This window comes from Gymnogyps californianus, chromosome 13, assembly GCF_018139145.2.
Source record: "Gymnogyps californianus isolate 813 chromosome 13, ASM1813914v2, whole genome shotgun sequence".
NCBI lineage: Eukaryota > Metazoa > Chordata > Aves > Accipitriformes > Cathartidae > Gymnogyps > Gymnogyps californianus.
In genome coordinates, this window is record NC_059483.1 from 2958727 (window position 1) to 2977087 (window position 18361).

The 18361-nt window shown below is 43.0% G+C and overlaps 1 protein-coding gene across 1 annotated transcript in view; it reads right to left on the reverse strand.

Annotated features, from left to right (window-relative positions):
- The window catches only part of LOC127021397 (contactin-4-like), a 323929-nt gene that overhangs the window by 76005 nt on the left and 229563 nt on the right, over nucleotides 1–18361 (reverse strand). The window contains 3 exon segments of the mRNA XM_050904421.1: nucleotides 296–480; nucleotides 1111–1213; nucleotides 8726–8929. Coding sequence (XP_050760378.1) covers nucleotides 296–480; nucleotides 1111–1213; nucleotides 8726–8929 — 492 coding nt within the window.

Sequence of the window (18361 nt, forward strand, 5' to 3'; positions counted from 1 at the left end):
ATACCTGCTTTACCCTCACAGCCACAAGAAGGCAAGTGAGCCTTTTGCAAGTGTTTTCTGCGTGTTACCATGCCAATGTCCTTCCAGTGATGCGCTTTTGTTCCAACCGCTCTGATTCTCCATTAATATGCACCATTCAGACAGGTTTTATTTCAAATTACACCCTTTTTGAGATGTGCTGTTTGTAAAAGGAAGTAATTTTAAAAATACCCCCCAAAATGACTTTCTCCCAAAATATTTACTGCATATTGCACATGATACAATAAAACCCCCTGAAAGCAGGCAGTCTGCTTACCATAAAATGTCAGTTGTCCTCGTGCCACGTTTTTCCCTCTCACATTTTCAGCTACACACTCATAGAGCCCAGCATCTTCTTGTTGAAAATTCGGGATTTCAAGAAGTCCACTTGATCTGTGTCTCCTGGCTTTTCTGGGTATCTGTTTCCCATCTGCTCTCCTCCAGCTAATTGTAGGAACTGGGCTAAATAAGAAAAATAAAGCAAAATAAGACTCGTAGAAAAAGCTATGGGTCTTGTCCTGATAAGCTCTTGTCTGATCAACTTAACACTGTTTCATGTTGGAGGATGATGAAGACATGGTCAGTCTGAAGACTCTGGCACAGGATCTGGAGCAATTTTATTATGGGTGGCTTATATATAATATAAACATACATATGCATACCAATGGTGTATCGCCCACATAGTCTTAAAAGCAGGAGACTCTATATTATTAAAACGCTGTTTTGACAAAGTTGAATTTGGGGTTCTGCTGTGACAATACATCCATTTTCCTACCAGTCCCACATTTTCATTTTGGAAGTGTTGCCAGTGTTTACTCTAGAAACAAGAGACGTGTTTTAAGTGTTGCATGAGACCTCAAAACAGGAGAAGCACAAATACATCTTTACAAAACAAGTTACATCTCCTCTCTTCCTTGGGAGTTTATATTTTTGGGGAGCAAAGCCCCTGCTCCCCAAGTCCTTTGTTATGAATGCCTGCAAAACGTAACTCCTGCTGAGGAAAGCGAATGATTAGGAAATCCTGCAAACTCTACAACACAGCACTATGCAAGTGAGAAGCTGGAGGAATAATAAGAATGGATCTAAACTTACTTCCCCAAGGCAAAGCACTCCAGTTTCACCGTTGTTCCTTTTGCAGATGGAACCGTTTCTGGGAACTGCACTTCTATTTTCGGCTCGTACTCTCCCATCACCCCTGTGAACATAAAATAGACGCTAAGGCTTGGTTGAATTTTTGCAATAAATTCACAAGTGTTCCCGTGCTAGCACAGAGCTATTCTATACGTCATTACTTGCCCAATTAATCCATTCATTTTAAACATGGCCTGTTTCTAACAGCCGTGTAGTGTGGGCTCTTTTCCCATTTACTGCGAGAGGAAAACCTGAACCAGCGCTCCACACCATCTGCCAAAGATTAAAATTTCTTCATGGCTCTGTTACTTTTTGCTTTTGAATATTCAGGATTTTTGCAGGTAACTTGTGAAATAAGGAAAGCAATAACAAGGGAGGTTCACCACCTTCTAGAAAATGAAATGCAGAATAAATAGTCATTAGAAAGTTTTAAAAGCACTGGAGCTAATCAAGGCTTCTATTAACTTCAAGGATTTAGATGCGCAGAGATCATATACTCTTCGGGTAATTTCTTTATTTTTACTGCCCCAGTAAATCACGTATCGTGGCAGCCTCTTTATGAAATTGTGCTTAAAAATTTGTGCACATAAAAAGGCCATTATATTCATGACAAATGGCTACATTTCTAGTCACTGTACTGTCTTAAAACCGGCACATATAATTTCACCAATAGTGATTATCAGCTAATTGATGATTGCAGTTTAAACCTTAACTGCGCGGCGCGTCCTGGACGTTGGCCAAGCGCGGGGCCGGCGAGGAGCGCGCGGGCTGCGAGGCGGGAGCGGTGCTGGATCAGACCAGATGAATGCCACCGGTATGCACAAACACAGAAATGAGATAGCACAAGTAACACAGAAATGAGATAGCATGAGTTTGCAGAGATATTCAGGTAAGTCAGAGCTGCTTATGGCGGCCCGTGACTGCAGTGCTGCTTTCTGTCCCTCTGCTTTGCAAAGGGGATGCAAGAAAAGCCTTTTTTTCTTTACTTTTTCTCAGTTAGAGTTTTAAAGCTGAAAATGTTCAGTATGAGGCCTACATCAAGTCTACCTTTACTTGCTGACCTGTATACTACCTGTTCTGGTGCAATAGCAGGTTACATCTTTCTTCCAATCGGTTAATTGCAAATAAGCATTGCTGGTACGTTATATAAAGAGTAGCTGCTGCACAACATCAGTCATCAAAATTAAATGCATTTATTAACAATATGAATACTCTTTCCATAGTCATGTCCTGGCCAGCACATATAGCAGGAAACCCACGAGTCTGTGTCAGCACTCCAGCATTTACATACTATACCAACAAGAATTACAGGCCATGCTACTCGTTAGCCCTCTGCACGTTACCACTGCAGCCCTGAAGGGCTGGAAGTGTCTGTTACAGTTAAAGTCATGGAAAATTCTCTCTTCTCCTGATTGTGACTTGCCAAATCTTTGCAATCTTGCCTAAATTTCTGCAGACTCTGTGTTAAACTTTTGCTGCGCAAGCTTCAGCCAAGCCAAGAACAGCTACTGCCCAGTGGTGTCCAAGGGCAAGGCTGGGTGTGAACGTTTGGGAGCAGCAGCAGCAGCACCTTTTTGCTGATGTTAGAACCTACTGAGATCTTTTCCCAGAAGAGCATTTCCATGTTCTGCAATGAAGACCTCAAATTTGGCAGAGAAAGAGCTTTTGAGGCTATGCATCCCACGAAAGCCTGACCAGATTCAGGCAGTTGCCTCACTTTGGAAGATTCTGGCTTTCAGATTGGAGACCTACCTGGAGAAACTATGGCCTCCATCACCCTCCCCAAGATGGCTGAAGAGCTCCTCGGGGCCTGTGCCACCAGCCACCCCCTGCCCCACCACAGCCCAGGTGCATGAGCAGAGGGGATTGTCCTGGTTTCGGCTAGGACGGAGTTAATTTTCTTCCTAGTAGCTGGTATAGTGCTGTGTTTTGGATTTAGTAGGAAAAGAATGTTGATAACACACTGATGTTTTTAGTTGTTGCTAAGTAGTGTTTATACTAAGTCAAGGATTTTTCAGCTTCTCATGCCCAGCCAGCAAGAAGGCTGGAGGGGCACAAGAAGCTGGGAGGGGACACAGCCAGGACAGCTGACCCAAACTGGCCAAAGAGCTATTCCATACCATATGACATCATGCCCAGTATATAAACTGGGGGGAGTTAACTGGGAGGGGGGATCGCGGCTCGGGAACTAACTGGGCATCGGTCAACGAGTGGTGAGCAATTGCATTGTGCATTGTGCATCACTGGTGGTTTTTTTTTCTTTTGTTGTTGTTTGTTTGGTTTTTTTCCCTTCCTCCCCCTCCTTTTTGTTATATTCCTTTTCATTACTATTATTATTATTGTATTTCATTATTACTATTGTTAGTATTATATTTTACTTTAGTTATTAAACTGTTCTTATCTCAACCCACGAGTTTTACTTTTTTTTTCCCTCTTTCCCCCTCCTCACCCCACTGGGAGGGGGAAGGGGGAAGCGGCTGCGTGGTGGTGAGTTGCTGACTGGGGCTAAACCATGACACCGTTTCTTTGCCTCAGGCTGGGACTAGAGACCTCTAGTCCCAGGGGTGACAAAACCCCAGACCAGGATGGGAGGGCTACCTGGGGCCGTAGGACATCGGCTCCGGCCACTGTTACCCACGGCCCTGCAGCTCTGGCAACCGCTACTGCCTCTTACAACGGCGAGGGCAGCTGTTTTATCAGTGCTACTGCAAACTCTAACCGCTTAAATATCAGGACTCATACCTGGAAAAATCACGAGGTTCCCACCGCAATTATAACCTACCTGCACACACACACACATATCTATAGGGTATGCTGTGAGTCTTGCCTTCTCCACTTTATAGGAGAAACATCAGGGCAGCTGAGATATCTCTATCCCGAATCCAAGACCATTTCCACACAGACAGCCCTTCTTTTTGCTGCTGTTCCTGGGTGATTTAACATCTGACTTATCCGTGCAGGTGGAAGGGATGGGGGAGAAAATGAAAGTTTAAAATAGACACCGGGTTTGTAGCTTGGAGAACGTTTCCAGTGTCATGGCACATCAGATGTTCTACGTGTTTGCATTTCAGAGGCTTTCGTATTTTTCTTCCAATTTCAAGGCTTAAAAAACGTGCTTTTGGATGAAAGTCCCAGGAATTCAGAAGCAAGCTAATTTGTCTGAGGAGATGACATGAATTTCCCGACACCACCTGTGAAATGTTAAACTTTAATTGGCCCATACAGCTGCCCCGATGGTAATTTTATCTCAGGACTATTTCAGTTCTTCCCTACTATTCCTGTTTTAATTCTGATGTAAAAAATCCAAAGTGCATTTTAAAGAGAAGTAGTAAAGTACTGCAAGAGCGGCGGCTGTGAACACCTGGGTGCTCCTAACAGGCTTTGGCTGGCGTTTGCTGCAGGGTCGGGATGGCCCAGAGGGTCCCAAACGTGCTGCGGTGGCGGTGGGGATGGCACCTCCGGGCACCCGCTGCCCTTCCAGGGGACATGGTGCGGAAACCGTGGCCTCGACGGGGACAGGGCAGCCAGACAATGGACACTGGTTTATTAAGTGGAGGAGACAGCGTTGCAGGTTTGTTCCCTTTCCTCCCTCTCTTCCAGTCCATATCCCGCGGTGAGCTGCCAGAAGGCTTGTTTGGGAAAGAGCCATTCAAATTTAAACCCTTTTTCTGTCTGAGCTGCAGTAAGTGCTACCATCCTAGTGGATGCCTTACTTCAGGCTTTAGGATCATTCCCAGCCTTTGGTGCCATATATATTTAGCTATTTATTCTATTTCCTAGCATGAAAATAGCTCAGAGAGCCCTTTCTCCGCAACTGGTGCCAACTGGTACGGTCAGGACTAACTCGCATCCCTGCAGAACCCAAGCTGAAACCTCACCTCAATACCTTGGGAAATCTAGAAAACCATAATATCTTTTCTTTTTTTCCTTTTATACACTAGCACTTCCACGATGTGGAAGGGAGAGCTGCTTGTTGTTCCTGAAGACCTGTGCTGGAATATGCGTGCACATTTCAGGAGGACAGGTCCCAAACTGTAAATGTGCAGTTTCAGGGACTGCAGCACTTAAATAATATTGCATTTAAATCTTTTATCCACCTGCACTGCAAGCATCCTCGCTGCCACAAACCCATGCAGCTACATGAAAATATTTAAATAGGGGGTGATTGCATGCATTTGTGGGAGGGAATTAAGAGGGACAGAGGAAAACCATCCTTTTCCCAGCACACACTGTACTTTGTACACTGTATTTAACATCATCAGATATCCTCTGTCCATAGAAGCAGAGAGTTTGAGCTCACACTGACCGCGACAGCTGCCTCGGCACGGTCTGTTCCTACCGCCATCCCGCAACCCTCTATGATATTTATCTCTCCAAGGAGGAAAAGCTGTCTGAGGATAACTAATGGGATAAGAGGCACCTTCTGCTTCCACAGTACAGCGACAGGGAAGGAACCCGAGTTCTGTCAACAAGAGCATGTACCACTGGTTACAAAAAGCCGCTGCAAACAACATCAGGAGATCTGTAACTCCGGAGCCTGGCAGCTGAAAACAAGCGAAAGAGAAGCACAAAAGGCACAGGTGGGGAAAGCGATCTGCCTACAGGATCTGATTTCATCCCTTATACCCGTATCTTTCCCTTTTACAGATTACAGCTCAAAAGCCTGGCATTGTAAAGCAAGCAGCGCTTTAAAAAAAAAAACACGCTGAAAAGCTGTTTTTCCAGGATGATTACATTCAAGTAAAATAATCACGACAAAGCTGGCAGGTATTCAACGTAAAAAGCCTAAATGATTCACGACTGAGTCTAGGAAAACTACTACCATAAATTGAGGAAGAAATGTGCAAAGAAACCTCGGGGTTCTCGCGGGTGAGATTTCAGCCCCGCGCGTGCCATCCTGCACACCCAGCCCTGCAGCGGCGAGCCGCTCCGGGGGAACGAGGGCTGTTCATTAGTTTGATGAGCGGTTTGAACATTGGCTACAGTAAGAATACCCACCATGTAATTCATACACATATCTGTTAAAACAATTGAAATTCTTGATATCGAACAGCATAGGGTCAGCCAAACTGTGAGCATCTGAACTCTGTTTTCTTCCTACAGCTCCAGAATTGGGAATTTTTAAAGTTTTGGAGTGAGAGATTATCATCAGCAAAAAAGGAAAGAGTCTTCTCTTTTTCTCGCTTCAACTCAGCATGAAATAATTAAAAAAACAAATACAGGTGCTGTTCTTAGTTCTACGTGACCAGTATTCCTTTTGGATAGTATCATACTCCACCATTTGTTTCTTTCAAAGTAACGGGGCTATGTATCAACTACAGGAACCCATAATTAATTCTGCACAACAGCAAAAATGTGTTACAGTTTAAAAATAACTTTGATTTTTGAGAAAAACAGAAATTTCACAAGGAGATTGTTGTAAAGTACCTGGATTTTTTTTGGAATTCATGGGAAGTATTTCAACATGAAGCCAACCAGGCAATAACTTAGAAACTTCTAGCAACAATTTTAAGAAGGGTGCATTGGAGGAGGTCAGACTGTCCCGGCTGGGACGCCAACCCTCCTGCCCAGGGCTGAGGGGTCTCAGAGCTGCATCAACCCCTCTATAACTCGGGAGCTGCCGGGGGGACAGGGGACCCTCCACCCCTTTTCCCAAGCTGCATGAGGGCCCCCGTAGACACGGGACCTTGCTGCCCGCCCAGGCGGCAGCCAGAGGAGCAGCTGAGTACATGTAAATCAATTGGGAGAGGTACATTATGAATTTTTTTCCACTTAACTCACTAATTGAAATTAAATGGAACTGAAACATTAATTGTTGATGAGCTAAGCCTCCGAGCCTACTAATTTAATGATAAAGTGTTGTAAAGAAAATAGCATGTCATATATATTAAGATATACTGGACACGTCAGACATGAATACAAAAGATAAGCAAGAGACATTTGCCAGTGGAAATACGATGTGCCTCACATTTTACTCCCTTCTGTTGTTCACACTTCTGAAGCAACATATATAATTTCTCTTTTCAAGTGCGATAGTGTGTTATATTCGGATTTTATAGGGTTACTCTATGTGGAACAAAAAATTGAGACCTGCTGATTTTTAAAATGAAGCTTGCCTGTAATACTAGTGCAATCCTCTTTTAAAATACACATTTAGCCCACGTTTGGCTTTCGAGCACAGCCATCTTTGGCTGTACGGATACAAAAGCACCTTTCTTGTTTAACTCAGGAATGTATTCCCCAGCCCCTCAGAGGTTCAATTAAAGTTTCATATCTTTAATAAACAGCAGAGTGCACTTCAAAGGAAATGGAGAACATTCCTGTGAATTACCTCAGGAAGGCAATCGGTCCCTGTAAATAAAGCAGAGTGCGTGGAGGAGCGATGCACTGGGGTAAAGCCCTTGGCGAGGCACTTTACAATCAGGCTGCCTAGCAATCATCCCAGCATCAGCCCCATCTCAGAACAGAAGCAGACATTGAGCTTGATTGTGATAAATGGAAGCACTTTCAGCCAGGTAAGGTTTGCATAAAAGTCCTCCTAATGTAATACTTAAAAATATTTCTTGTTCAACACTGAAAATGTTAGTATGAGACAAATTTAAATATTCCTCTTTATCTTTCATACATTACTCTGGACTCAGAGGGACAGATTTACTGCCACTGTGTTTATAGAAATGCAGCTTCCCCTGTAACGGAGAGCAGATCTGGCACAGACCTGGAAAAGCAGCCGTCTTCACCCCTCCCAGCCTAACCGCGGCGCTTTCTCATTACCGACAATGTTTCCAAACTCCCCGTCCGCAGGAACCGTGTTAATGTGAAGGGGACGGCTATGGGCAGGAGGCTGGCAGCAGCGAGCCCATACTTTACAAGCAAGGAATTTTTGTCAAATACCACTAGGTGACAATGGATCTTCTTCTAGAAGAAGTTTCTAATAATGCATTTCTATTTCTGGAACAAATGTCCTAACTGTTATCCTTTAAACAGACAAATTTTAATTAATTTTCATTGCAAATTAACATGCAAATTTATTTTTCTTATCTACTCAAAAGTGATGACGATACAAATCAATTGTCTGTATAAATTTAGAAATCCTCTTTTGGTTTCTTCTCGCTTTTTTGTATTATTCCCCAGACTACTAAAAATAGCACTAACTCTGCTGGGAAATACAGCCCAAGCTAACAGTTACCGAAACAACAAAGTGCTTTTGTTCACTTTTAGGCTGCATAAAATGAGCCAGACTAGTATATCCAAACTCTAAAATCTACTTTATTTCCTGTCTTTGGCCAAGTGTCACCAGGTTTTTCTTTTAGAATTACTGCCTGATACCGAGTTGTTCCAGTGGTGGGAAGAGCAACCTTGGCCACAGCATCATAAACCCCACCACTGTCTATGACTTTGAACCACTGCTAAAGCAGAGGTCTCCAGCCTCACTGAATCTCTGTGAAGGGGAAAATCTCTCTCTTTACTCCGATATAAATATTTCAGGCCATTTCTTAATTTCTGGGTGACAGCCAGTCAAAGAAAACAAAACGAACGCTCCAACCCCAGCCCCCAATTCCCCTCCTCTGAGTCCTACCGTCGTTCCTGAGGATGAGCGGGGTGGGGGGACCCAGGACCCTGCTGTTGGTCACCGTGTTCGTCACCACGCATGTGTAGTTGCCCACGTCCGAAGCTTCTACCTTTGCGATGTACAAATTCCCAGTCTCTTGCGAAACGAAGCGGCGATTGTCCTGGTGTACGAAGGTCGGGTACTCATTGAAGATCCACGCGTAGGTGAGCTCTGGAAGCACAAGGTACCACCAGCGTTAGCGATGGGATGCACATCCTCACGGGGCACAGTCTGACGCTGGGCTCCATCCCAAGTTGGAGCTGGAGCCCTGAAAATTATTTTCTCCCTGCCCCCTTTGGTTAGGGAAATTGGACATATCACAGCCCATGAAATGATGAAAAGGCTAACATTTTGCAAGTTCTCATCTTTATGGCTACAAATATAAATTTCCAACTGTGACACTTCTGAGCTGGCACATGGATCTAATATTCTTCTTGCTCCTTCAAGTTCTTCCAGTCCAGAATATAATGCATTTTACAAGAATCTCACTTTTTTGTCACGAACATTTCAGCCTGACTCATGACTTTCCTTTTATTCTTTCTTATTAATTTGTTTTCCTTTAAAGACAGTTTGGAGGAGGATCTGCTGAGCCATGTTATCACACACTGTATGTTTTACTCCTTTGGAATTTCTGAATCAGCAAAATACTGAACACTAAATTAAACAGCTGTAATCTTCTATATGACTAATTAGACAGTACTCTGTGTTTCATAAGACATCTTTGGAAGTTATTTGAGCAATAAAAAAGTAAGTGAGAGAGATGCCGCAAGTGGTTGCAGAGTTTGTAAGTAAGTTTAATGCAACATAACCCTATTATATTTGCCTAAGACTAATGCCCAAACACCCTGAAAATGCTTGAAGAATTAAAGTGAATACAAGATTGCTGTAGTTTTCTAAGGGAACACTAATTATACTAAAAAGCGTATTCTTAGTTTAATACTCTAATGAGTCATAACTGTAATTGACCTCAACTACCGTTAGGTACTTTGGAAAATATATTCTGCCCTCATGTTCCACTGTTTACATATATAAGAGGCTGAATGCAGATTGTTGGCTTTTATTTATTTATTTTTAACAACAGGATTATAAAACGCCTGCTTAGACTTTTAGGAAGATATGATAATTATGTTTATGTGGGAATATCTAATCATCATATTTACACATGTGCATCTAATTATAAGTAACCTCATGCTGATGTCAAGAGGATACTCAGAGCAAACAAGGTACCACTTCTCAGCTGGCTTATTATTTTCTGCAAGTAGTTAAGTTTTTTTTTTTTAATTTACTCTTGGTGAACAATTATCTTGTTTCTCCAGAAGCATCCAGCAATAGGCAAATAAACATCACTGCCCTGGAATGCACAGAGGCATTTAAATTGGAGTGAATCTTCACAGAGCAGGTTTCCACCAAAGCCCCCCGAGCTCTGCAATACGGCAACACTCTCCATTCACTGTGGAATGGTGAATTGACCACACGTTCCTCAGAAAAACACAGAACTGGGAGGCTCTTTCTGGATCAACAATCCCTGTCCCAGCCTATCCTTCCCCAGGAGGTTACGTAGTCCCATTCATAAACATACCCTAGAAGCAGCAAGGTTTTCGGTTCCTACTTCTCCGTTGTAAGTTGGTATTACTTTAATTGCTAAGTACCTTCTAATTTCCAGGTTAAATATTTTCATTACTAGTCTACAGCTATGTGCTTCTGGGCTAATGATGCCTTTAGCTTAAAGAGTTCTTGCCTCTTTGCTGGTGAGAGCCATCAAGAGCCCTTCTGCCTTCATTTTCAAGACAGGCTTTCCAGTCCTCTCATCGTTGTAGTAGCTTTTCCTAGCCTCTATCTTAGCTCAAAGTCTTGAATATTTGTGTCATTTGAGCTGAGAGCCGGATTGGAAACTCTGGGTAAGCAGGTCACAGGAGAGCAGAAGGCAAATGTAAAGTTGTGCAATAGTAAAGAGGTCTGATCAAAGAGAGCACCAAATGGTGATGATCTGGGATTCCTCCACACAGAGGAACCCAACGCAGGGGGAACTAAAGGAGACCTATTTCTAGAGCGCAAAGCATCAACATCTTCCCAAAGGCCATCTTCAAACTCTATTAATTTGGCTACATAAAACTGAGGAACATAATGAAGATCTGATGTTACACCTCTGCCTTCCTTTCATTACAACAAATCATTGCCCAGAAAAATACACCTGCCTGAATTACACAGAATTAGGTATCAGGAGCAGTCCGCTATTGCTATATAATATTTAAAACAACTGGATAATTCTCTCTCTCTCTCAAATAACATGGGACTAATGGAATATAGAGCACAGGGAATAACGCAGACTGGAGCATCTGTAAGTGCATTTGCTTGTGTAGCAACATGTAAATAAATACTATATCAAACTCACTTTGATTTCCTTAGAGATCCTAGTACAATATTTATGGCTTTTCAAACTTGACGGATTTCTTTTGATAAGGTTTCACATACTAATTGCTCTGGAAGTGATAGACAGTTCACATCCCATAGGCAATTTGTAACAACTCTGTAAACAGACACTTAAAATACAGCCCGAGATGGCTCCTGGTGACTGTGTGCGATTGAAACGTTTTTCGAAGTTACAGACACGGAGTCTTTCAGTACAAAGAACGAGCAGTAACAGGCAATTCGTGGTTCCCTAATTACACATTAGACTCTACATCCTTGAGGAATTTATTACAAACTTCTCCTTTCTAATTCGGGGCCCTTTGCATGTAATTTTGCCTAATTTACAACGCTTTTAATTTCCCCTTTAAAGCACATTCAAGTAGGTCTCTCAAACACAGAATATTATCCAAAGATTTCTGACCCATATTTGCTGTTTTTAAAGACAAGCAGAAACTGCGGTAGCTGCAGTCCCCCCGCCAGCAGCAGAGCTCCTGCCTGGTTATCCACTGCAGAGACCTGTGTTGTACTTTGATACTGTACTTTTCTTCATTGCCCCAATGGCCTGGATTTCCATCATAGACCAGAACGAGACGAAGATTTCTGGGTGGCAAATCTTCACTTCTGTAATGATTATCAGCACGGACAGGAGGATGGAGAAGTTACTTGCACATTTTTGGTACAGACGGTCTATGCACCCTGGCTTGAGCCATCACCAGATGGAAGACATTCAACCCCAAAACTTTTCTTGCTCTGCTGACTACATGAAGAGCCTTTTTCATCTACACAAATCCGTGCTGATGGGTTACACCCACTTGGGTACTTGGAATACCCACACTACCACCTAGGCACATGCTAGAAGAAGGAAAGCGGATTTCTTTTTGCCAAAAGAATGCAGGTTTCTGTGCACAAGGTCGCAAGTTGCTAGGTGTTTGCTCTACTGGTCCAGAGCAAAGACAACAGAGACAGGGAAGAATGTCCTAAATTAGTTAACATCACTCACCTATTGTAAAGGAGCCTATGGAAGATTCGGGCTCGTGAAGAGCAGTGGAGGTAACAGGCGTGTTAGCAGAAGCTTGATTTGACTTTGGCCGAGATGGACGGTGGAAGCGATGGGCACAAACATGCAGAGCTGCGAATCACTCCCAGATCAGACACGTGGCAGGAAAGCCCACTGCACACCATCAGACCATTAACCTCTTCTCCACGCTCCCTCCCCCGCCACTGCAGTAGAGGCTTTCAGGAGAAGCTCAAATCACATAGAGATACCACAGTACACTTACCATTAATATTTATGTCTCTGGGCTAGCGATCGGCAGGAGAACATGATAGGCAGTACGTGCAAGGCAGGCTATACGCCTCAAACATCCATCTATGCAACACCAGGTGGGAACAGTCTTGATTCAAAGCTCCACTGACAGCCTTTTACTCAAGTTGCAATTTGCAAAGCTGTTTTACTTAAATGTGCGTGGCAGCAATACCAAAAAAGAAGCCAGAAGCCTTTTTCTTCACTCCTTTTATCCCTTTCAGAGACTCTCTCACACCAGTTGCTTCCCCCGTGCACTACAGTGAACCCTGATGCTCAGGCTACCTCTGTTTCAGGACCAAGTGTACTAACCACAAACACATACCCTGTATCACATACAAATATCAATGAATATTTAAAAATAGAACCCAAGGCCTCTGCCACTATTGCATGGCTAAGTATCATGATTTAACACAATTTAGAGCAGCCAGCAGTTGCCGTCAACTTTAGCAATTAAAAAGGAAATAAATTATTCAAGCCACTTGAATATAGATTTAGGAGTGCAGACAAACTCTTTTTTCTTCCCCCAAGAAGAAATGTTCTGAGCCGCTTGCCAGGGCACCGGCAGAGAAACCTGGCAGCCCTGTGCCGCACTGCAGGGGCGGAGGGTGGCTGCGTTTCTGGAGAAGATGAGAGATGCAAAGTAGCAGAAGTTGCATCACTTTGCCTTGCTGCGTGGTTTTTGTCTGGGGTTTTTTTTTTTTGCTCAGCAAAGCACACAGCCCTCCTGGGTCTGCTTTTCCTGATCACGTTCAGATCTTGTCACTTTTCTAAAGCGTTCGATGCTAAACTCTATTAAAGCGTGAGTCTCTCCTGTGCTGCCCCCAGAATACTCTCCGCTCAAGACACGAAACAAAGCTAAAGACACTGTAGATTTTAAACTTGCTCTAAATGACAGGAAGTAGTGAAAAAAGGTTACTGAAAGCTGAACAGAAATTCTGCTACGAGTAATTATTATAATTAGACAATATGGTTTGCCAAAATAATATTCTCTGGTCTTCTGTCTTGTCACATGCATACTATTTTGTCTTTGCCTTGTCTTTGCCTTTTAGTACAGGAAACTCTTTCCTTGATTTTCTTTTTTTTTAAAGTCTGTTCCATAAAGTCAGGGCTGCCACTTAAAAAGGTCTCTGTAGCTATTATGGGAAAAGCTATTAAAACATCAAGATTATGGTAACCATAAAGCTGAATAGAAGAATGAAATTTTGATATTAGTATTAGCCAAAAAATGGGAATCATTTATCATTTTTAATAAGAACAGTGTGGTACAATACACTATCATTTTTTTATAGGCTTTACTGAAAGTTACAGAGATTAATCCAATCTTTAATGATTCCTATAATTTCTATGTTATCACCTACTATGTCACTCTCAAGTTGGACAGGCGGGAACTGTTTTTCAGTGTGAAAAAAAAGATTTACAGCATTTCCTGTAAATCTTGATGCACAGAAATTAGGCTTCATTACGCATGGCAAGAAACAAATATGAAATTAAGGAAATTAAGAAAATCCTCCCTTCATAACAGTCCCAAGCAAACCAAACTATAATTGCAGTAGTACAGCGTTTTGGAAGAGCAGTACATAATTTTGAGACATTTTGAAGTGAAAGGTGAGGCTCATCCCGGTATGTTATAAACAACGACAATTTAAACCCAGATATGGTGAATACAGCTCAATGACTTAGGTTTGTATTTTCCTTGATCATGCAGTTCCATAAAATTATGATTGCTTTTTTATGCTTTCAAATGCAATTTACTCTTAAGTACGGGAAGTGCTGAAGTTTTGCTGTCTATTTTACTCCATACCTCTGCTTTCCCTGTCATAGATGGGGCCCTTCCAGATACAGCCGACAGCAATAGGGAAGTCACACGAAGCTTTTCCTGGAGAGAAGCTATTCCCTCAACTATTGCAGTGCAACCGATGGCAGTAAGGAACTGGATCTAGCATTATGCTTCTATATGATTTAGTACAGACACGTTTCTTGGCTCTGTGTGCGTTACCGTCTGTGCCTGCCACAATCCGGGTTTCCATTAGAGAAGCTGATGCACGCATGAACCCTGCCCTTCTTCACCTTCCAGCATTTGCTGCACTCCAGGCTAGGAAGTGCCAAGTGTTCACACTTGCTATTTATTTTACGTATTCAGGTACTATAACAACATTCCACCATACAAAACCACAACCATACCCCATATCCTGCCCCCATCCACTTCATAAAAGCCATTCACATCACAAAGTCATATCCAAGTCTGACAAGACATAATTTTCACTTATACAGAAACAGGATAACGTTGCCCTGAATGGAGTGAGGGAAGAACCTGGCTGGCTGTAGCTTCAGCTGCCTGCGATGAAGCCTGGTGCAAGACTTCACCCCGGCAGAACACAATTGTGGTACAAACCCCGGCACACGCAGCTAACACCCCGTTAATACCACCTTCGTACACCTCTGTGACTGCACCCTGCGACGGGCTTGAGTGGGTAATGTCTCTGTCAATAGCAATGTTGTATAAACTTCATAGAAGACCGATTTTTGGTGAATAATTCGTAGACTTCTCTTTTTTTTGCTCTGATTGCTTGCATTCCTTGGTGTTCAAATTTCTCTTAAGTGGTACTAACAGGGTGTTTTGATGGTTACGGTAAATTTGGGCAATGATAAAGTGTAATTGATTATCTGATGAGTGTCCTGTGAATTCATTCTGTATTCTCATCTTGCTTACTAAATTTTGCTGACTGCTTGTAGGGGACGTTCATAATTTCAAATTTCACTGCGATTTGATTAAGCAATCAACATCCGTAGCCCCATGAATAACATAACACGAGCTGGAAAGGAGGCTCGATGCACCACAACACGTTGTCTGAGAGTCCACTGGGGAAGATGAAAGAGGATTATCAGGGAAAGATGAATCCCTGGCACAACGCACCATGTACGTGGCCCTACTCAAAACCCCGAGGCTCCTCTCCACCCATACCAATCGTCTGCTGGCAACTGCACTGCAGTTTCTGGAGTTTTTAACCATTTTTCTCTTTCACAGTTTTATTTTAATAGTAAAGCTACATGAATTATGCACTGTATACATTTTTTGTGGGCCTACAGACCATTTCATTGCCCTGCTAGCACATTGGATCAATTTTTTACCTTCTCTTCTTAAATAATTGCCGAAAAATTTAAAGGAATCAACCTGGATCACTCCGTAATTCTCCCCTTGACTCCGTGCTCTGCCCTCTCTGTCACACAGGGCCACCCAGCTACGTCACACCACAGCTTCTGTGCCTCGAATGCAGGTTTTAATAAAAAGAATAATGAATAATGAACAAGATTAATCTAAAGTTAATAACACATTTTTGGATGAACCCTCAATCTATGCTAAACCCGACGACACAGTTACTCAGCAGCCAGCCAGTCAACCGTTTGCACACAAAGAAATGAGCCGTCCTTGCCAAAAGGGACAGGAAAAAAGCACGTGCCCTTCATCTTTGCTAATATTAGTGAATCGGTTTGCAGAATTTGACTTGGAACAGTGTGAGAGAGCCACAAGTCACTGTTGTCAGTGGCGATATGGTGATGATGGGAATCATCATAAAGACATGAAATCATGGAAGGCAACGAACAGACTTTGAGAGGTCATCTCTCCAACCTGAGGCACGATAACTACGACATCTCTGAGGTTTTTCAAACTTTTTCTTACAAAACTCCAGTAACGACAGCGTACAACTTTTGAGACGGTCTAACAGGGCGCAACACACACCAGCGGGGAAACGGGACGGTACCACAGGCTGCATTGCTGCCATCTCCTGACCACGCACTAACGGTAACGGCAAGTGGCCTCTTTTCACTTGGGAGGAGATAGTTATTCTTGTAAATGTAACTGTGCCCGTGTGCTTGTTAGTGCTGGTTTATGGTAACAGAAGAGCTGGATACACATATACATGGCATGTACATTAACAAGTCAGAAGTGTGTAAGAATTAGGAAAATGTACAAATCAGCCAAGTTCTGTGTCAGACTCGTCCTCACAGCAATTTGCAATGCATGCAGGGCTGTGGTTGCTTCCCAGCCCCTCGACTCCACGCTTGCCCAGTATGTAGAACTTCACGTATAGGTAATTAAAAAGGTGAGAGGTCTTCATTACCTGAAGCCTAATCAATAATCACCTGTATCTGCTGCATCTCCATTTTTCTGTATCTCTAAAATAGTTAAATATTTGATGGCTGTACACAATTGACCTGGCTTATCTCTCGCAAACAGCTTCCAGCCGCAGTCGATGGCTGGCTACGCTGGCTGCCATGGCACCGGGAACATTAATGACTACTGCACTGTGCCGTCGGGGATTTTGACGAAATTTTAACTTGAAGTTCCCTCAGGGAGAAAAATCAACAGCAGCCTTTATCTATGACTGAATGGAAAATGTTATGAGATGGAGTCCCATGCTGTTGTATTTACTCCAGTTAAATACACAAACCTATTTCAAAAACATCGGATGGGCAGCAGACACCCTCCCGCACCCCCACTGATCTAGCATGCAGGCTGGCAGGTTTTGGAAGAAACTATACATTTTTTTGTCTGACAAACTTCATAAACTGTCTTATAGAAATTTACAGCTCAGCCTAGCCTTGCCTGAAAAGAAAACCCACAAACCAACCCAACCTGTATTTGTCATAAGGGCTTATGATACCTTTGGGGAACCAGGTTCAGTGTTTACTGAAACTGGTGAACCTCGTCCAGGATTAGATTTCATGCCACTTAGTTTCACGCACCCCTGGTTTAAACTTAAATTTTTGGAGTTAGGCTCAACCCAGCAGCAACCCAGCTGCTCTTGGACCAGGCTCTGTGGGATGGGTCAGTCCCCCCGGCCATGCCCCTTCCCAACGGAGATGCAACCTTGAACTGCACCAACTAATGACGACGCTCCAGACCCTCGAAAAGTTGGGTTGCTGGGCCCACCAAGAGAGATACTGATCCACTGAAGAAGGGAATTATGAATTGAAAGCTTATTTCTGCTACAGAAACTTCCTGGGAAATTATCAGATGGGCAATCCTGGAATGAAACATCATCACCCCCAGCAGAAAGGAGTACCCACAGGTAGTCGTGGCAGCTGATTTATGGTGAAATAAAGATTTCAGGAAAATCTTACTGAGCATGCACTGTAATGTGCCACGTAACTACATCAAGACAGCCTTAAAAAAGAGCAACAATGCAGAAAGCACTCGCAAGAGGGTAAATAGCTATATATTTGCTACAACCTTTACCCCTACTAATTATGCAACACTGTAGTTCTGGAAGCCAGGAGACACACGCTTGGTCTCCTGTGACACCGATTCAAGCCTAGATGATTTCACAGCTTTTCCCACTGAGCAATGTATAGATCCGTATGATGCCCTCTCTGTTCGTAAGTTGATTTCAATGAGGAAATTCCGGTAAAAAAAAGAATAGCAGCTTGATATGGTCCACAGAGTGGCATCAACATCCTTCCAAAGAAACACTCATCTTCACCTGACAGTCAGAGATAAAGTACCTCCGTGGCAGACACTGTCAGTAGCAAATGGAAAGGAGAGAGAGGAGAGATCAGCCAGAAAAAAAAAGATAAAGGGGGTTGGACTGAAGCTGCTAATTACTTATGGGCAAACATCAAATGAGAATAAATACATTGTAAGCTGGGCACGTGCATAAACGATGCTTACACTGATTTCTAATTCTGCACTGTATTTTTACTGTGTGAGATTCAGTCATTGCTTATATTCTCCAGGCTTGTTCTACGTAAAGTGCTACACATATCACCTTAAAGAATGACTCACAGGTTTAATCCATCAGTTTGTTTTCTGTTTAAAGTCAGAGAGAGTTAGCCTAAAAATCTCTTTTTTGTGCACTTGCTTCAGTAAAGCTAAAGGTCCCTGGGCT